The sequence below is a fragment of the Parasteatoda tepidariorum genome, chromosome 3 (genome assembly GCF_982258835.1).
Source record: "Parasteatoda tepidariorum strain Cologne lab strain chromosome 3, Ptep-v5.0, whole genome shotgun sequence".
Classification (NCBI taxonomy): Eukaryota; Metazoa; Arthropoda; class Arachnida; order Araneae; family Theridiidae; genus Parasteatoda; species Parasteatoda tepidariorum.
Window position 1 is genome coordinate 34,331,002 of NC_141757.1, and position 22,387 is coordinate 34,353,388.

The following is a 22,387-nucleotide window of genomic DNA, read 5'->3' on the forward strand; positions in this document are numbered from 1 at the left end:
GGTTATTTTTACCGTAGTTTTGGAATGAAAATTCATTCTGACAGTATAAAATCAACTTCGCCTGAAGGAATTTTAAATAAGCTTGAATAAGCTCTTACAGCATTTTTATGCAATACAACTTTTTAAGTTAAAAGGATAACATTGAAAAATTTCTTTAAATTGTTAATATCAAATAACAATTTAAATACGAGATGCACTTATTTTTAAAATGCGACGTCTTTTCACTCTATCAAATTAAAATAGATAAAATTTTATCCTTTTTAACAATTTCATGAAATAAGATACAATAAGGAATAAAGTAGAACTGAATTGAGATTCTTTGATCTCATACAAAAATCTCGTTTGATATTATTCGGCAACCTCCATTCCTACAATATAAATCTTTTGAAATATGACTATATTATGCTGAAAATTATATTTCATTTTCAAACATTTTGAAGAACTATCCATACAAAATCCTACAGAATTTATGAACCTAATTTAATAAATTTGATTTAATTTTAACAGTGATGTATTTTAAGGAAATAAATCTTTTGAAGCTTTATCTGGAAACAAAACTAGAAAATTATTAGTTTATCTAAAATTTCATTTTCAAAAATATACAATTGTATGTTTTTGAAAAGTATATTGTAATCATACAATAGACTTTTTTCGTTTACTTTTTTTACAAAAAAGAAATAGCTTAGCTAAATATCATTAGTATTTTTTGTAGTCACTGAAATAAAGGAATCAGGCATTTGTCTTGTTTTTAAAAATTTAAATTAAAAATAAAATGAATGAGATATATTATCAACCAAATTTAAAAAAGATGAATTATCATACGAAAGATAAACACATAGATTATTTTAAATAGAAAGTGAAATAAATGAAGATCATGTAGAAGTTCCATCGACAGAAATGTTCCAATAAGTATTTGAACATTCAAGCATATCAATGGAAGCAGAAATTATGGATTTTTTCACGTGATATCAGCTGGGATCTTTGACCCAAATTCATTTTAAGCTCCATTTGATACCAATTTGAATGAGAATGTGCTTTCTACGTTGTAGCAGCTTTACGAATTGGACCTAAATTACAATTCGTTGGCTGTTATGTTGCAAGATCAATCCATAGATTCATATGGGTTTAGGTTTAATTAATCGGTTTAATAGATTAAAAGGATTTAATCGAGTGAACTGTCTGAGCCTAGACCATAGAGAACCTATGGGATGAGTTATATTGCCAAACAAAGAACGGCAAAAATCAACGAAGGAAATTATAAGTCTCCTTAAGCCCAAATATTAGCTCACTATTTTACCTTAAATATCTGGTACAAATACGAAGATTCTAGAGGCACATATTAATGGCAAGTTAGTTAGTTCCGTTTGAACCCGAAACAAATGTCTGGTGAGACTTCAGACCAGTTTTTGATAGTAATTAATTTCCATAACAGCTGGAGGGCTTTGACCATGGCTGCGTGTGTATCAATCTGTGAGTGAAGATGTAGAACTTCTGGAAGAGAATCAGCTTTTTCTGAATTATTGCCATGCATTTGGTGGAGTTGCATTGTCCAGAATGCCCGCATACATCTCAGAGTTCAGACTTCCAACTTCCGGGACTAAGGTACTCAGGCCAAACCAAAAAGAAACACCAGCATATCATGAAAAGTACTAATTCCTTTGGAAAGTGTTCAGAAGCTTAAAATCTGGTAGCGAACACGGACCTGCCCCAAAGTACGCAGCGGAAGATTGTAGTTGCCTCTCATGGAGGCTCCATGCGAATAAAGTTTTTTCATTCAAAGAACTTTTTAAAAGCTGCCTATTTATTATTCTTTCATCAACGATGTATTTAAATTATCTTAATATTATACAAGCATGTTGTATGGTATATTTTATTTGGTATTTACTTCAGGTGCCATCCAGTAAGGTGCTCCAAGGGAAGAATGTGTTTTCCCATCTGTGTCCTTCACTAGTGCACACGAACCTAAAAATACAGGAAGCCCAGATTTTAGCTTATTTCATAGAAATTATTAAACATAAATAATATTGATAAACAATACCAAGACAATGGTAAAAATATGAGCTACTCTAGTCTTCAATACTTGTTCAAAATGTAAGTTAAAATATTGAAGTGAGAGTAGGGTGAAAACGGGTGTCTCAATTTTTATAAAACTATTAGTTCTGCTTTCTAGCGGAAGAACTCTGAATTGCATTTCACTCAACAAAATAAAAAAACAGCCATATTGGCTTGTTGTCGTTGATTAATTCACTTTGTCTGTGTAGATAGGTTTGTTTTAGTACTATGTTAACTCTAATGTTCTCTTGTTTTTAAGCTTTACTTGTTTTTTAAACATTTCAGGTATAAAAATTATTTTCAGTCAAGCTTATTATGCGCATGCTAACGATTCATACCCAACAAATAGCATTTGTTTCGATAACATCTCATGGAGTATAAGTAAGTACTACCTGATTCGGTGCCTCCTTCCTTAGATGTGCGTCTACGTTGGGCCCAAGAAAGCTGCAGTGCATCGGAAGAAAAAGATATCTGCAGTCCCGGAACAAAATTTATTGCGTGTCTCATACTCAAAACACAAAAAGCAGTTTTTTGTCATATTTTGTAGAATTTTTGAAGATCCTTTATACAAAATTGTAGTTTTTATATTGATGAAATTCTCTGCCATTTTTTTCTTTTGAAAAAACATAAACACTATATTTTTGGCAAAAAGTTTTGATTGAGCCCAAAACCGTCCAAGCAAACTATTTTTCTCTTTCTCCTCCCCCCTCAAGTACTATCACATGTAAATTACATACATAACTTTCTTAAATTGTCATATAAAATAGAAATGTCAGTTAATTTTTCACTGAAAATCTGGTATTTCTAAATTTCGAATAGAGAGTTAACATGTGTGCCCGCTCTTACCCCACTAGTGGGGTAAAACCGAGTGGAATGACATTTTCTAAAAAAAATCATTCATGAAAAAAGTAATACATCTGTGAACTTTCGAGAATGATACATTGTATTTAAATAATAATGAATATCTTGACTAAATGAGACAGTTTAGTTCCTTTGAATCTTAACTATTCAGTATTACACCCTTCCCTTCACTTGGAATGTAAATGTAAGTTGAAATTTAAATGCATGTTTTTTATTATAAACTTTAATATGTTCAAAATCAGGAGTAAGGAGAAAGAAATGCTTTCCCAATACCTGCACACTTCAAGAGAATATGTACTAAAGAGTATGCATAGGTACTGTGATGCCACAATAGGCATTACATATTTCCTAGCTTTTAAAATTTCTTTAATTTCTTAAATTAATTTTTTAAATCAAATTTTAATTAAATTAAACCAATTATTTAGTTTCCATTACATTTTATAAAAAGCTATCATAAATATTTCATTCTTTTCTTAACAAACAATTTAACGGCTAATTTTTAATTTCAATACAAATATAAAACTCATTAAGTCACTGTCGCGACTAAATCGAAAACAAAAATCAATTTATAACTCTTTATTCTTTATTTCTTATCGCAAAAATGTTTCAGTTTCAGGGTTATACTAATTCTCACAGTTTTTTTGGCGATTCGCTTTCGCCAAATTATTTTCAAATTTATTATTGAGTAAGGGGTGTTGGCTTTATTTTTGGCTATGTTTTCTGTCGATAAATCGCCAACCATTGATCTCTTCTCAAGCTTCTAACTGCCCGTTGGGAACAATTCCCTTACTTTTAATTTGTAAATATTGGCATTCGGGCTTCGAAGGTTCGGCCTCTCAGCCCCGACAGTTAAATTTTTTCATCATTCATGGCATTTTTTGCATTTATAAAGCATGAACTTAGTTTCCCTACTGATCCGATCTTGAATATCTTCTCAAGTATTTAAAACATTTATCAGTGCAATCAGTTTTCGCACCTGTTACTAAATACCCTTATTTATGTTAGTTTCTGATCCCAAGTAGGTAAAGCTATAACATACAATTTTATTTTAAGAGCTTAAAAATATTTTTTTTTTCATTTTCTAAGTTCTCTAGAATTTGTTATATAGTTCTTAAGTTAGCGTTTTCTCCTAAATTGAGTGAAGATGCAATAAATAATGGATATATATGGAAACAAAAACCATAAATATATTTTTTTTATGAAATAGGAAGATTTTTGTAGAGATACAAATCACGACGTTTAATACAGCAATAGACAACAATCAGCGGACAGCTTTCCGTGAAGACATCCAGGCAATGAGGTGGTCGGGAGGACATAAAGTTTTCTGATAGGTTACAGATTCTTAATAGAGTAGGTCCTTTGAAGAAGAGCTGCCAGTAGTTTTTATGATCTCACACTTCGTGCTAACGACGTCCTTCACCTTTTTACGTAAACACATAAATCGGTAAATGGCTTTTCCTTTATCTTAACCTTATATCATCAACTGTCGTGTATATTATTAGACTCTGAAACAACGCAAATAATGCAAGACAGGTGACAGGTTTTTCTCTCAAGTCTCATTTATGTTTGATAAATAGATTTATGAAAAAAAACCTTTAAATTTTTTTAATGAAAAATTATTTTGAACTCAATGGAATAACAATGTATGAAGGGGAAAAAACAGTTAATGTCCGTGAAAGCTGATTTTTTTAAAAAAGGAGAAAAATTAATTTCAAGGTTTGAAGTTTTTCAAGAGCAAGCATGTGATTGAAATCGTAAAAATAAAAACATACACGAATGTAATAAGTATTTATTTACATCTCCCAGAAGTTTCAAAACAAAATTTACGGAATCGGGTTTCAATTCAACAAATTATTCCAAAATTGACCGATCAACTCAGCAACTACAAATTTTTTTTATAATAACCCCCATACACAAATCTAAAAATAACTAAACAATCTTCCGTAAAAAATTTTATGCTGAACATTTAAGTAAGGAGTTAAATAATGGTAAAAATTTTAAGCTTCGTAATTTAAATAATAATATTATCATTAAAATTTTTTTAGCTTCACATAAGAGGTTAAAAATTAAAACTAATAATATTCAATTTCCATACTTAATCAGTGCAAAATTTCATAAAATTCCTATTAAATTTAGAACAATCACTTTTAGGTCTAATTTTTACCTAGCAAAACCTGGCACCATTTTCTCTAACTATTTAAACAAAATTATTAACAATATTAAGTTTTTTTTTTATAAAACAGAATAAAATTAATTCAATTGCGACTACTAATTTCCAAGATCTTTCTAATAGCATTGATTGTAATTTTGATTATTGGGAAATTCTAATTAATTTTTGTCTTTTTAATAAATATCTTTATGGAAAAAATATTTTTGTTCAAATTGATGGAGTACCACAAGTATTTAATTAGTCATCTCTCTTAGCTAACTTATTTTTAACCTATTATGAAAAAAGTATACTCTTAATGTAAAATTTCGTTTTAGATTTATTGATGATTTAATTATCTTTAATTTTCAAAACAATGCAATTTTGCTAAATGATATTTACGCAGAAGAAATAAACTTGCTTCGTAATCAGACAACAATCTTAATTTTAATTTTTTGGATTTAAGTATTAAAAAAAGAAAAGAAAAAACATTACTGCTGATTTTTATAATAAAAAAATGCTTTTAAATTCAATATAAATAAGCTAATTGCATGGAAATATGAAGTTTACAAAAACTTTTATTTAAATATCTTTTTTAATCAAATGAGTAGAATTAGAGGAATCTGTAGTAATGTTTATTTATCGAAAAAACAAATAGACGGATTTTTTCAAAATTTGATATAAAACAATGAATATCCAACTAAGGAAATTAAAATATATGTATGAAATCGTCGAGTTAATTGTATATGCAAATAAAAATTTCTTTTTTAATTAAATTTATATTTTTACCATGTGGAAATCTAATTTGGGCTTGTCCATGGTTAAAATTCTTCTAATATTTAATAGAGATGCATTTAATTTTCTTTTTATCAAACGTAAATTATTTCTCTAAAATCATCAATATAAAATTTTTTTGTCTTAAGTTTTATTCTTAAATTTTATTTTAATTAATATTAACGTTTTATAACTAAAATTCAGCCTTATTAATTATAAATTTTGAATTATCCTGCAAAATATTATTACCTTGCGCACATCCTGATTGTAGCCAATCCGAGGTAACTAACAAATCAAACGAGCTTCTGTACTTCAGTAATATATGTTGTCTCACTTTATATATTATATGTTGAGTTTTATTCTGTATTTTCTTGATTTTTTTTAAAAATTTTGCTTATTTGTTTTCTTTTGCATTTTTTCTTTCTTTTACATTTTTTTCATCATAAGTTCTACTTTCGTTTCAGTGTTTGGTGCTCCTCACACATCCTTTATTGATATATTTTGCTTTCCATTTTTTTCCTTATATATATATATATATATATATATATATATATATATATATATATATATATATATATATATATATATATATATATATATATATATATATATATATATATATATATATATATATATATATATATATATATATATATATACAATATATATATATAAGTAGTATAGGCGGCACTACAGCGTACAGCGGGGGTCCCTATTCCTGACGTCATCACGGAAAGTCAAGGGGAGCTTATTTCTGCCCGCATACAACCGGAAGTTGTTTATTTCTGCCCACCTATAAACCGGAAGTTGCTTATTTCTGCCCGCCTGTAGTTTCGATTTTAGTTTCGGTTTCTGTTTATTATTTAATTTATTAGTTTTTTGAGGGTGGCATCATTTATTATTTTTTATATTAGTTTTTAAGGATGGCAACACTTAGAAACTTTGTTATTTGGGGAGATATTGTATATTATGAAGTTATGACGTCATCTCTTATTACATAACATATGAATGATATCATGCTTTACTCTAGTGGTGCCATCTATGTGGGAATAAAATAACTTTAAATCTATTTCAATATTTAAATGTGTTCTATTATTATTATTTATTAAATATAATTAAGGCTGAGGATCGAACTCAAGCCATCAAAAAGCCTTCGTGGGTCAGTAGTTGTATATCATAACCACTGACCCACGAATGCTTGGTTAGATATGTGTTAATAAGTTAAACTTTTGTATTCTGAACACGTGTATAAATGAAAATGATTTGATAACTATATCATCCTACAGTTTCATCGATATATTTTTCACTTAACCTTTGACAGTTATTAAATAATTATTTCTACCCCTCTTAATGTTATTATAACCTTCTCTGGGTGGCAACGGTACTGACCATACACGTGTTAATTATTACATAATAAATAAATGATATCATGCACACGATTTTTATTCTAATGGCTCCATCTATACTTAAATATTAAAAAAGAAAATATATTAATAACTTAGTTTTAGTTATTTTTAATATAAATATAGTTGATATAATAGACTTTAATTATTATTAACCTAATCAATATTAATAAATACATTTTAAATAAATTGATTCAATATAAAAATAAAAATTGTATTTATTTAGTACTGTGAATATTAAAAGTATTAGACTTAGAGGTTTATTAATTTTAAATCAATGAATATTATTTTATAAGATTTTATTTTATCATTTTCGTTTGGATTTACGGCTATCAATATAGTCTTGTCATTTTTGAACCCATCAGAAGACAAGGGAACTCCTAGATCTTGAGACAATGCATGTCTTCGAAGTGGACTTTGTGAGTACCCATGTTATGTGAAGAGGAAAACCACGAAAACCTCCTACGCTTAGTCCGACGACAAGTAGTGGGTTTGGTTTTTGTTAACCAGTGTCCTGTGAATGTACAGAGATCAGAGGAAAAAACTTAAGGTTTTAATAAAATAAATGTTATCAAATTATATATATTCTAATGGTGTCATCTATACTTAAAATGTTAGAAGTTTAGTTATTTTTTGATATATGTATAGTTCATATAAATGACTGTAATTATTATTAAACTATTCAATATTACCTATTATTATCCTATTCAGTAAGAAAGTACACCCTTTAATAATTAATACAAAGAAGTTTCAGAACAATATATAGAATTTTCTGAAAAAAACTAGAAAATATAAAAAACTTTCTTTGAAAAACTGGAAAATTTTTACAAAAAGCAAAAATATTTTACTAAAAGGGAGAAAACTTTCATTAAAATAAGAAATATTTTCTGAAAACTGGAAAATGTTAATAAAAAGTTTGAATTATTTTTACAAAACTAGTATATTTTTTACAAAAAGCAAAAATATTTTACTAAAAGACAGAAAAATTTCATAAAAATAAGAAATATTTTCTGAAATGTTAGAAATTTTTTACAAAAATAAAAAATATTTTCTGAAAACTGGAAAATGTTAATAAAAAGTTTGAAATATTTTTACAAAACTATAATCTATGATTTATTTAATCTAGTACGCAATCACACTAATGATGAAAAAATGAATATGATATTAGCAATGAATGGTTGTTAGTTGAAAACTGGACAGATGCCTTTGATTTCACCTAATTTTTAGTTTTGCAAGAGCTCCAACACGTATTAATGTAGATATTTAAAAAATATAAATTTTATTAATTTTCTATAAAATCATTTATGAAAAAAATTATTATCTAATTAAAAACTGATATATAACAATATATCTGCGGTGTTTATTCAAACATATTTTTAAATACATTAATAAACTTTTTTCATCTTTAAACTTACAATTTTATCAACTAATATAGTTTAATTATTATATTAAAGTACTTATTTTTCAATCTCATGAAAAAAATATTTGAATTAATTTTATTTTCTATTAGAAAATGAATAATGACATATTTACATAATATTATCAATTATATATTAAATTTCTTTAAAATTACAAATGAATTAATTTAAATCTAAGAAACACATAAAAAGAATTTTTGCCGCTATAAATTCATTTATGTTCAAAACATATTCATTTTATTTTTATTTAATATTATAATAATGCAAATAACTTACTTTATTTTGAAAATACTAGTAAATTTAAAACTATTTATAGCCTTTCTATTTGAAAGTATATATTTAAATGATACTGATTACAGAACTTGAACATGATATCTATTCCTCACAAAATTTTACAAAGATAATGTCTGTCCAGGACGTTTGGGGTTTATCCACGTTTTATCATTTAGTCATAGTATAAAGTGCAACATAGTGCTTCATACTTGTTATAGAACGTGGGAATACAACTATTTCTCAGAAAATTGTTAAGAAACATACGATGTATGCTCGCAGAAGTGGTTGGATTAAACTTTGAATGAAATGTTATTTTATTAAAATATATTTTGTCTTTATTGATCATTTTCACATGTGAAAAAGTTTATATTATCAAGAAAAAATTACACTCTTTAATAATTAATACAAAAAGTTTCAGAAAAATATATAAAATTCTCTGAAAAACTAGGAGATTTTAGCAAAAACTTAAATATTTTTATAAAACTACCAAATTTTTAACAAAAAGTTGAAATATTTTCTTAAAAGAGAAGATTTTTTGTAAAAACATAAATATTTTTCTTAAAAGATAGAAAATTTTGTTATAAAGTTTAAGATATTTTTATAAAACACTCTTTATAAGAATATTTTCTAAAAAGAGAAGATTTTTTGTAAAAACATAAATATTTTTCTTAAAAGATAGAAAATTTTGTTATAAAGTTTAAAATAATTTTATAAAACTAGCAAATTTTTAACAAAAAGTTTAAAAAATGTTTAAAAGATAGAAAAATTTTTGTAAAAACATAAATATTTTCTTAAAAGATAGAAAATGTTTAACAAAAAGTAAAAATATTTTCTTAAAAGACAAAATTTTTTGTAAAAACATGAATATTTTCTCATAAAATAGAAAATTTTGTTAAAAAGTTTGAAATATTTTTATAAAACTAGCAAATTTTTAACAAAAAGTAAAACTTTTTTCATAAAAGATAAAAATTTGTTGTAAAAACATAAATATTTTCTTAAAAGATAGAAAAATCTGTTAAAAAGTTTGAAATACTTTTATGAAACTAGCAAATTTTTAACAAAAAGTTAAAATTTTTTCTTAAGAGAGAAAATTTTTCGTAAAAACGTAAATATTTTCTTTTAAAAGATAGAAAATTTTGTGAAAAAGTTTGAAATATTTTTATAAAACTAGCAAATTTTTAACAAAAAGTTAAAATTTTTTCCTAAAAGAGAAATTTTTTTGCCAAAACATAGATATTTTCTGAAAAAATAGAAAATTTTGTTAAAAATAAATAAAAATGTTACATTGTTTCCTAGTTCGTTAAGATTTTAAGATGATTACTTTAAGTTAGATCAATGAATATTTTCTATAAAATCATTTTAACATTAATTTTAAATCATGAAGGCAGGAGAATCCGGTGGTTCTATGAACCATTCAGAGTGCGGGACAAGGACCCATATTTAAATACTACTTTCTGCAAAGTTCATCCTCCATCCAGACTCCCATCTCTATGAATTAGCCGAAAAAACTTTCCAAAAAGCTTGAGATATGTGGGACTGGATCACAACTTCATAGTTTCCTAATTCTCGTTGTCTCTTTCTTAAATACTTCCAATGCATTTTCACAATTTTTTGCTAATCTTTTTATTGTTATTTGCGGAATGATCTATATTTCTTTTTTCTTGAACAAGATGGTGTGTGAATGGATCGGATATGATTGAGTAAATCAGATTTTAACTTAAAAAATTCACTGCACAAATTTAAGCTTATGCGTAACTAAATGAGTCAGTAAGTGTCTCTTTAAATTATCATTTCGAAAAAGGTCTTTTTACATTCTTCACATTCAAGTTTCTCGATTTTTCATGAGTTTTTAAATGTCTATTCAAGTTACACTTTCGATTAATCACCTTATCATATAAACGACATTTAAAGTCTTTTTCATTTGAATGAATTTTCAAATGTTGAACCATATTCTTTTTATGCGAATATTTTTCATCATATTTCACATATCTACAAAATAAAATAAACGCTATTTGAATATCATACTACATTAACTCAATGAATTATTAAAAAAAGTTAAAGTATTCCTCAGAAAAGGATTTTTTTTAAAAATTGTTAAGTTCTTAAAGTTAATATCGGTTTTTTTCTTTCAAAAATCAATTTTATATCGCAAACAGTAGCAATTTTAACTATATACGCATATAATCATAAGTTTTCAAAAATCCTCAAAACGTAAATATTCAACAAGTAATTTAAAGTTATACAAAAATATTTTTATAAAACCGGAATAGTGTAAGTGTGATTCAAGTAAATATTAGAAAATAATAATGTTATAAATAATAGAAACAACTCACATTAGTTTTGTTATTCGTATTAGAATTCGTATAGTTTTCCGTCATTTGCTTTTAATGAAGGACACTATTACGTAATTAATTTATTGCGGCTATAAGTACTTTAATTTTCTTATTTGATATTATAATAATGATAAAAACTTACTTAATTTTAAAACTAGGTGTCGAATTTAAAACTATATCTCCCTCTTTGACTCCCTCTAATGATTTTGGGTTTTGTTTTCGACCATGCATTCTTTGATAAAAATTGTTTGCTTGGGTGTGTGCTATTACTTCCTAAAATTTTGACCATCTTTTATGAATCACCCTATATATATATATATATATATATATATATATATATATATGATTTTTTAATATAGAGAGACACAAACGAAAAAAACTTTTAATGATTCGCTTTAAAACATGGCAAGTGACTGAAAAATGGATTTTTAAATAAGCTAAATGATTTCTCTTTGAATATTTTGTTGGTTGACAGAAACTATGTTTGTATATTTCATTTGAAATTCAAAATGCATTTACCTATACCATTTCATGACTCGGCAGCAAAAATTTGCTGTTCTCTATTTTTCTCACAATTTTTTTAAAAATTTAAAGTGAAAAAGTTTGAAGGAAGAAAGCAATTATTGTGTCTTTCATTTTAAGAATGTAAATAGTTTAAAAAAGTCAAGTGCGAATAATAACGCCATTGGTTAAGAAATTGTGGAGCTTTAACTTTCATGACCCCGTTTGCCCGCAACTGGTTTTCGAGAGAATGCGTTACTTTTAATCATCTAATTAAACATATAGTGAAGGGAGTACTTACCAAAATCAATGAATTTAATGTCACCTTCTGGAGAGATTATAAAATTTGACGCTCTTACATCTCTATGAATTATTTCATTTTCATGAAGAGTCTGCAATCCCTGAAATATATTTTGACTCTGAATTCATAGAAACAAAAATTTATTCAAAAAAGTGAAGCATATTTTTTTAAATTACATAAATAACAAAAACATTATTATCATTCCCTTCAATAATTATCAATAAAGCTGAATTAAGGCCATTTCAAAATTCTGAGTACTTTATCGGAAATTTTAATATGCATGTAATTTTTTGCTGTCATTCTACTACAGGGCTCTTAATTTTACAGATTTATTTCGTTATGATTAATCTTTTTTTATTGCTTAATTTTTAAATTAAGTTAAACGTTTAATTAAGCAAAAAAAAAAGCACTGAGTATGAGAATATCAGCACCTAAAATTTAAATTTTTTTTTGAGAATTGATTATAATTTTGGTAAAACTTAATTGCTCTGAGAAATTCATTTGTTGTAGTATGTTCACAGCCTTTATCATTCTCTAAAGATTATCTTCAATATTCATTTTACTATCAACAAAAATGAAAATCAAATCAACTTAAAACAATGCGATACAAAATAAAAGCCTTTTATAGCTAACAGGTCCCAAAAATGAAGTGGCCAGCCATGCAAGTATTTAAGCAGCAATATTGTAAAATTCTGATTAAGCGCCTTCACAAATTCTGACAAAAATGTCGAGTGTAACGATATAGAAATGCCTGTGGTTCATTAAAACAAATCATGACTTAATGCAAAATAAAGATTAATGAAATAGAAACTTCAAATGTTGATCTATCAGTCGCAATTGGTTGTTTTACACGAAAAGAAGTCATTTGAAGAAAATGCACTTGATGATAATACTTAGTATTTGTGATGAAAGGTTCTGATTCGTTATATCCTTTGTAAGCAGAATAGTTGTCTCAAGGTTAAGCAATATCCCTACTCTCCATACTTTCCCTCTCTCTCTTCACTATGGCATCCCAAAATCTTTGCTTTCTCCCCATGACAGTATATTACCACTTCTTATTGAAACGGGAAGAAAAGCAAGATTTTATTAAATCTAACGGGGAGAGGAAAAGTGTGGAGAGTGCGAAGATTGCGTAACTTTGAGACACCAATGTATAAGGAGTTTAATAACAATGTTCTACAATTTTTGAATCAATTCTTTTTAGTGTAAAACAACTCCATTTATTCCATCGCTTATTTCTGATTTCTTTCCTAATATTACCTAAAACTTATTTGTTAATAACATTTCATGTTTCTGATTTATACTTAAAACAAAAGCTTTGATGCAGATAAGTTTTTTTTAAAGTTTCCAATGAGCTGCACAAGTGCGCACACATGAGCAGACCTAGTGCGTTCTCCAGAAGTGGTATCCACTCTTTCAGGACCACCACAATGGGTGAGATACCTTTGGCCATGTTAATTTGGACGTCTAGTTTCTGCCACACTAGATGGCAGCACCGAGACTCTTATTTGGATGCTAAAGTGCACTAGGAATTTAATTTTGCCGGAAATGCCAAGAGCCAATAAGGCACTCCAGGGATCTTTTACATGCTGCATAATCATACGACATGGCCGCTGAGGATTTTCCGAAAATCCGGTGTCTGGACCGGGGATCAACCAACTGCGCCACCCAGCCACCATGCAGATAAGTTGTTGGTGATTTTTTTACCAATTTTTTCATAGGTCCAATCATATGATTTCATTATTGTGCATTCGCTTGTGCATGCAAAAGTGCCAGGTATTTTATTGGTTTCTCAGGGCATGTAAAATCTTTGGTATTTTTTGAAACTTGCAGACAACAATGCTTTTTACGAGGGGTTATTTAACTATCAATTCGTGGGTTCGAATCCCGCTTGGGGCATGGATGTTTCTCTCTGTGTGTTGTTCTCTATTGTGTGATGCGTGATTGTGGCCCACTCTATAATGGGTATCTGTGGCAGTGTGGCGTGGGTAATGCTGCTTGACTCTGTGACTTAGGTTCACAGGTACTCACTGGGTTACGTTAAATGAGCAACATTTCTGGCATCTTCGGAGATGAAAGTTCAGTGCCTGCAGTAAAAAAAAAGAAAAGGATTTTCAAAATTTTTAATTTTTGAAGACATTTAAGAAAAGGTGTTCAGTTGAAAAATATTCGAATTCATTGACAAATGTAAGACCTGAAACATTCTGTTTGCATTCCATTTCTTGATTTCCTCCTTAAAACCTTGAACTGCAATAAATGTTCAGAGAATACTTATGATGATGTGCATTCTTTTAATCAAAGTTGTGGGCAGAGATTCAATTTATTTGCCTTCCTACCAGATAGAGAAGGGGGGAATCATTGTTCAATGTTTCAAAAATACTCATTCTCTAATTAAATAGGAGAATTTCGAAATAAGCTTCTTGCTTCTCCATCGCTGAATGAAATTAAAATTTAATTAATCTTGGGAATTTTAATTACAATACCTTCCTAGATTGTAATGAATATACCTCCTTCCGTTTTAAGTTTGGTATAAATACAAGGAAAGGATTTTGAGTTCCATTCCATGTATTTAATTAACTGATGAACAAAGTATAAGTTAGAAACACATACAATGAAGTTGATTGAATTTTTCTCTCTCTATCTCTGTGTACTAGTTAAATTTTCCTGGGAAGTAATCAGGAACTCATGTTAATCTATAGCGTGTGCCTTTAATTAAAATTTTGGTTTTTATATTAGCTAAAAAAGCTAAAGTGCTAAATAATGCAAACAAAAGAGTGATTAGTTTTCATTATCAATTTACTAAAACAATTATAAAGTAATCGGCCGAGCAACGTTTTCCAATAATTTTGTCTTTTATTTTTAATGAAGAGGTCGCTTAAAGGTATTTTGAAACGCTGTTTAAACGACATCGAAATTAAATTATAACTGCGAAAAGAGTTTGAAATTCGAGTATTTAATTAAAACTATTATGACGAAACTGTGTTCGAAATAAATATGAGTTGTCTCGAAATATAGTGTTAAGTAATTTAAAATGAGGATGATGAAAATTCATTAAATGCTTTGTATATCAATGTAATATCAAATGATATGTTATGAGGTAAATTAGTACTTTAATTAACAATTAGCTGAATACTCGTTCTTAGTACATTGTGGAGTAAAAGAATCAATAAATCAGTACTGGGAAACACTACGAAATCATGCCCAAAATTAAGGGATACAAATCGACACAAATAATAAAGCTAAACCAATTCCATAAATTTTTATTTAATATAATTTGTTGCCTTTCCCAGTTGCTTTACGTTGTTAAATTAACCAAAGCATGTATTTAGTAATTCAACACATCATTTATGCCACATAATATTTAAAATTTACCTCAATCAAGCAACTTTCTCTTGTACTTATATCTTAGGGAGGCCATACATTTTTCCCCCAGTGTCTATCATAAAAAAACAAAACAATATTTGTGCAGCTTCAATAGGCACTAAATTTACTCGTATAAAGAGTTTATTTAGCACCTATTAAAATACACCGATTCCCCTAATGCCAGTAGTGCCTATTACCGTTGCATCATTGCAACTTAAGCATCATTGGTGTTAATAATAGGTTAGCGACTTTTTATGGTTTCCCTTAACGAATCAATACATTTACTCCACTAATTTTCCTTTTCAGTACATATTTTCGTTTTATTTCAATCAGTGCCTATTGAGCCATGATGGCTCAGGGGATAGAGCGTTCTCCTTCCAATGAGGTGAACCGGGTTCGAATCCCACCAATGGCTGGTAGATATGAATTTGCATCCGGCTTGCACTGACCACAGTGCTGACGTTAAATATCCTCAGTGGTAGATGGATCCCGGGTTTGAGTCCCTTGCTGTCAGGCTAACTTTATGAGGTTCTCGTGGTCCTCCTCTCCATGTAACGCAAATGCGGTTTAATTCCGTCAAAAAAGTCCTCCACGAAGGCACAATTTCTCCCAATACTTGTTCCAGGAGTTCCCTTGTCTTCTGGATTGGGTTGAAAACTACAAGGTTATGGAGTTGAAATTTTTTTTCCCGAATTGCAGGCACTGAACTTTATTCGTTTCGCCTTAGAAGATGCCAGAGTTGTTCGCGTTACCCAGTGGGCACCTGTGAACCAAAGTCACGGAGGCGAGTAACATTGCCCACCTCACACTGCCACAAACCCGTTCATAGGTTGGGCCACATTCACTCATCACACACAACAGAGGACAACACAAGAGAGAGAAACATCCATGCCCAGAGCGGGATTCGAACCCGCGGTCATTGGCTTCGCAGTCAGGCGGCCGGCTGGCCGGCTGGAGTTGAACATCAAAAGTCGTAAACCCAAATATTGGGTCGGCTGTTCAACGACGGTTATAACATAAAATAAAAATTAGTTCCTATTACCAAAATTGGCATCGTTGAATCATTGATGTCATCAGTAGTTTGCCTATTTTTTACGTTCACTTAAACGAATTAGTACCATTTCTCCATTAATTTTGCTTTTTAGTACATAGCTTATGGCTTATTATTTTACTTCGATTAGTAGTTCAAAATTAATCATCATTCGCGTCAGTAATAAAATTGTCGTTTTTTACGTTTATCCTCAAAGAATTAGCACCTTTTCTCCATAAATTTTGCTTTTCAGCACAATTTTTTTAATTCCAATTACCGTTGATTTTAAATGATTTAGTTTAATAGTAACACGTTTTAAAAACATAACTATAAATAAAATAAACACAATTTTTGAAATAAGTAATGTTGAAGTTGGTAACTTAGTTCACCTATATTACCACAATTAGAGAAGTTGACTCGCCTGCCATTTCAGAGCAAATACGCTCACCAATACGCTACAAGATTAGGCAACTCATCGAAACAAACGAAGCTAACCTCAACTAGGATAATCCGTAAAGAAAGCGTGTTTGCGCAATGTCTCCTACGAAAGAGAAGGCCTCCGCACGGGTTACCATAAACAAGAAATTTGATCTTTTAGCAGTCCATACGTAATGGCATCTTTCGTATTTACCACCACTGTGAAGCTTTGTAGTCCAAACGTGAAATCTTTATTATTTTTATTCCACTGCGCAGTGTATGTTCGTTTCGTCGAACTAATAAAATTGATCTGTGTTGAGGTCTTCTTTTTTCTGGGAGGTGTTGGTTGCGCACATCATTGTTTACACTGTTTTTGGAAACTTTCTTTTAATACTTGAAAAAATTCATTAAAATATTCATTATTATTGTTATTTAAAATAGAAATATTATTCATTACTAGATAGAAACAGTTTATGCACACTTTTAATTCTTTTATAATTATATATAAAAAGAAACTCAAATAAGTGGAGAAAAACCAGTAAATATATATTTGAATTAGATTCAATATTATCTAATATTGATCCTGGTTTTGGACAATTTATCCAGTTCAGTCTTTTTGGAGGACTTTTTAAAGGATTTGGAATAGTATCAGGCCTTAATTTTTTGTTACTGCTATTGTCCGGCATTCTCTGAAGTGAAATTTCCTTAATGTTAAGTGCAAATGACTGGTATATGCTTTCCCGGTATTCTCTAAATAAATAAGTTAAGTGCCACTGCCTAGTTATAAACATACCAGGAATTCCCTATACTGAATTCCTTTTTAGTTCCACTTCCCTGTATACATTTATCCTGTATTTCCAACAATGATGTTTTTCCTAATTTATCCTAATTGGATATTAAAATATCGCATGAATATCAAATATCAGCAAATAAATTTAATATCCAATTGAATATAACAAATGTTTTGATCATTCACGCAAGTGATTATGTGGCATTCACCGGTGAAGATCAACTTTCTCCAGATTCTGGTTTTCACGGTAACGAAGAAATTGCGAAGAAAACTTTAATTAACATGCATTTTTAGACGGAAGTTACTTAATTATGATGCATGATTTTGTTTAATAAAAAAACAAATGACCTATTCTCCCGAGTTTAATTTTTAAAAGAAAACACACTAAACAAGTTTAATTTAAATAGGAATGGAATGCAGGGCATCCTATAAACTCCTTTACTTCAATTCACCAACTGTTGACAGAAGATACTTTGCGGTGTTTCTCCCCACAAAATGTGAAATCCACAATGCTAATTAGGACGGAGAGTAATTTCGTTGTAGTTGAGAGAAAACATTTAAATCAAGCCACACACGCGGGAGTTTAATTTCGGAGAGTAACTTTTGGAGCCGGGAAAAACTAAACTACATCCCATAGTTAGGCCTAAGATTCAGGTGAAAGCAGATTTAATCAGTTATCACGTGGTTGAGTTAGAGGAAGAAGTGAAGTTTAATCAAAATTAAGGGGGTGGAGCACACAAGGTGGTTAGTCATGTGCCTTAACTAGTTAGTTTATTTCACGTGTTAATTAAAGGAATTCAAGAACAGTTTACCAAGAGGAAGAGTTTGAGAAGGGCAGCAATTTCTTCTTCCGTCAGCATCTTCTCTTCTTTTCTGAGATAACATAACAGTTCGGAAACAGGTACCCCCTCGCAGAACTGAAAAAGAAAAAAAGATTAATGTCAACATAAATGAAATTCTTATCAATGACAAACATCTCATTGTAGATGTCCTACGACACTTTATCAGAACAATTTTATTATAATTATATCAATTAAATATTCAGCAAAAAAATTCGCGAAATATAAAGGTGTCAGTGTTTTTTACTGTAAAATCCATTTTCAAAGTAAGATTTTTTACCGTAATTTATACAGTGAATTACAGTGACTCTGTAAAAATTACTGTATATCAGTTTTTTTAGTTCCGTAAAAATTTACGGTAAAAAGAATTGACACCCTCAGTGGCGATACTTTTTACCGTAATAATTCAGGATTTTTTTTACAGTCTAGAGAAATAGAATTCAATTGAGTATTCAAAGTTAAAATATAGCGGGATATCCTGGTCGGTGGGGCGCTGGGCCCATGTCCGAGAGTTCGTGGGTTTGAACCCAACCGGCCGAAGATTCCCCGTGTAGTAAAGTGACTGATGCACGTTAAATCTGTCGAGTCACAAAAGTCCTCCATGTTCTCATAACAAATCAAAACCTCTGGGGTACTGGATTGGAGATCGATCGTTCTGTGATTCAGGTCAAAATTGCTATCTGTGGATTAATGAATGGGTCCGCTCTATAAGCGGGTGCGACGTATGGTGGGGCTTAAGTCGAATTCTTGGCCATAGATGGCGCCACTGAAAAAAGAGAAACGCACACTCTACCTTAAATTTGCTCGGTTTCACCAAGCAGGCTTGCTCGTGTGGCAAGTGATATTAGAAACAACAACAAACAACACGAATAGGTCTCCCATCAAAAATTGGTGTGTACAAATTGCGAGTAAAGTGAACTGGTAGAGTTTATTCCAACTTTTTAGGGGAATGAGGCAAAAAACATCGAAGCGATAGAGAAAAGGAGAATCAAGGAAAAGTGGATAGTGCGAATATTATTTGGCATTATGTAGAAAGCAAATAACTAAAGTAATAAACAAAATAAAGGAATAGCTTTAACTCAATTTAAAAGCTTTGCATCGTAATGAACCAAAGAACCGGAATGGTATGTCAGGGTGGAATTCTCGCCAAAAGAAATGCGCACATATTTTGCGAACTTTAACTTTCCTCTCCCATGAAAAAGGGAACTCTTTCGCTTAGTGAAATTGTTATTTTTTTTAATTTGAATTTAATTGAAAGTAAATCTGCCAACTTATTCTGGTTGAAAAGCAACTATTTTAATATTTTCTGAAAATATACTTGAGTTTGAAACTGAGGTTAAATTCAACGATAAATTTTATCTCTTTGCATTAAAATATTGAGAGCCCGCTGTAGTCGTTTTAGTCATTCAATTTACTGCCAAACTTTTTTTTGGTTGCTCAAAAACTTTGAAACTTAAGAATATAAAGGCGTCCAGAAATATTCGTAGGGAGAAGAATGGAACGAAGAAATAACAGTCAATAATTAGTTCGAGAATTTTATAACCGTCATTGAACAGATGTCCCAATTTTGGGTTTACGACTACCAATGTTCAACTCTATAGATCTGTAATTCTGAACAATTTCCGGAAGAGGAGGGATCTCCTGAATCAAGTATTGGGAGAAATTTGCCTTTGTGACGGACTTTTTGCAGAAACTAACCCGCATTTACATTACATGGGAAGGAAAATCACGGAAACAACTCACGGTCAGCCTGATGACGTGGGGACGCTAACCCATGATCCGTCTACCACTGAGGATATTTTACGTCAGCACTATGGTCGTTGCAAACTGCCTGCGGAACTTGAATCGACCAGCCATCGCTGGGATTTGAACCCGGTTCTCTTCGTTGGAAGGCGAACGCTCTATTCTCTGAGCTACCACGGTTCTAGTTCGAGAATTATTGACTCTTAAGTTTGTGGTACGAAATGAATGCGAGTCGCTATATAAGTCTCAAAAATGCAAATACGGAATTGGAATTTGAATTGCTGAAAACCCATGTTCATTTATAAAGTTTCCCTTTTACAGTGGATCAAAATTTTGATGTCATGTTTTCGGATCATCTTAGGGATGCTACACAGATTGTCACCAATAGCCAATTGTGTAGCTCTAGAGTGACGTATATAAATTACAACAACAACAACATTTATGAGGTTAATGCGAGTTTTTTTCTTAGAAATTCCAATTTGTAATTGCAATTTTTCGTTCTTTTTGCATGATTTTTTCTGATTTTTTTTGTTTTAAATTGTGACCATTCACACATTGTTGTAGAGAAACTAATTATTTTCTGTCGAAATCTTTATTTTATAAGCATGGTCGTCAGTTGATGTCAATCTAAAGTAACGAAAAAAAGACGAGATTTAAGAATGCCAGATATCCATCTTTAACATTTATCTTGAATATATATATATATATATTTAAAAAAACCACAATGCAAGTGATATAAGTAACGATCTCCATTTGGATTGTTATAAAAATCTCTAAGACGAACAAATTACTTCACACTTATTTCTTCTTATTTAGCCACACAATTTGTATTTCTCAGGATTTTCAAGTATTTTATAAGTACAAGTAATCTTCCTTTATTTTAAAACGCGTATTGACAAAATATTCTTAAAATAAACTGAAAAATAATTGCATATTTTATTAAATTTTCTTTTTGTTTTTGTGGAAATCATAGAACTACCTTTATTATTGATAAAACATGTGTGGGACTGATATTTTTAAGAATATCTGCTCAAAGTTCTGAAATTTAATAGCTGTTTTATGAAATGTTTTAAATTGCGATTCATTTTGTAGTTGGTTTCAGGTGAATAAAAATATATACTAATAAAAATATTACATTTGTGAAATTAAAATAAAATGTTCTGATACAAGTTTAATCACATGAAAATTGAATTATTATTTGTATAAAATATTCTTTGGTATTTTAGATTTAGCAGATGAATGAATGATGATAAGATGAATTTCTAAATTGCGTGATAGGTTAAATTTTATAGTTTTATGAATACTCTTCGATCAAACTGTTGTATATTTTTAATTCATTGCGTTTATTTTTGAAGTTATACTTCTTATGCGACTTCCAACAAGGTTGCGTTAAACGTTTAACGCTACATTTTTATTGGCCGGGAAATCACGTGGTAGGATTCAGTTTTCCCTCATTCATTTCCATATTGTTTTGGTTCTATATTGTTTTGTTTCCATATTGTTTTGGTTCTATATTGTTTTGTTTCCATATTGTTTTGGTTCTTAAAATAATAAAAGTCATAAGAGTATTGTTTTTCTGTAAATATTTTTTTAGTTTGTTTTGATACACACATAATTTAATAGAATAGTATTTTTTATTTTCAAATTTAGTGGATAACAATTGTAAAAATTTAGTGAAAACAATCCCACGGACAATGCGACGGATTTAAGGTCATGTCAAGGTACGTCTCTTGTGAATATCAATTGATTGTTAGGTTTTCTCTTCTAAAATTACATTATGACGCATTCACATACATAATTAATACAAATACATTTTCCATGGCGAGACGATGAGGCAACCACAAGCACTTCCACTGGTTCGAGAGGTCCACGAGGGAAAAATGCACAATATTATCGTTATTACAGAGCACGGAGGCGAGCGGAGCAGAAAAAAGAGTCGTTGAGTAGAACTAGTGATCCTTCTACGACTGCTGATTCTTCTACAATTAACGTCGCAGGTTGCGAAGTTTAACTTCTTTTGCGTGGAGGGACTCCACGCACTATTTTTTTAAATTTAAAAATACTGATTGCACAAAGCCTGCGTGGGAAATGATATAATATCTTACAAAAATGTAATGATGGTGTTGCAGTTTACCATTGTTGT

The 22,387-nt window shown here is 29.7% G+C and overlaps 1 protein-coding gene across 1 annotated transcript in view; it reads right to left on the minus strand.

The window, feature by feature from the left end:
* Positions 1–22,387, minus strand: part of ninaC (STKc_myosinIII_N_like and MYSc_Myo21 domain-containing protein ninaC) — a 171,473-nt gene that overhangs the window by 111,291 nt on the left and 37,795 nt on the right. The window contains exons 3-5 of the mRNA XM_043046374.3: positions 18,475–18,579; positions 12,063–12,162; positions 1,886–1,962 (exon numbers count right to left, since the gene is read on the minus strand). Of these exons, the coding sequence (XP_042902308.2) occupies positions 1,886–1,962; positions 12,063–12,162; positions 18,475–18,579 (282 nt within the window). The remainder of the gene's footprint in view (positions 1–1,885; positions 1,963–12,062; positions 12,163–18,474; positions 18,580–22,387) is intronic.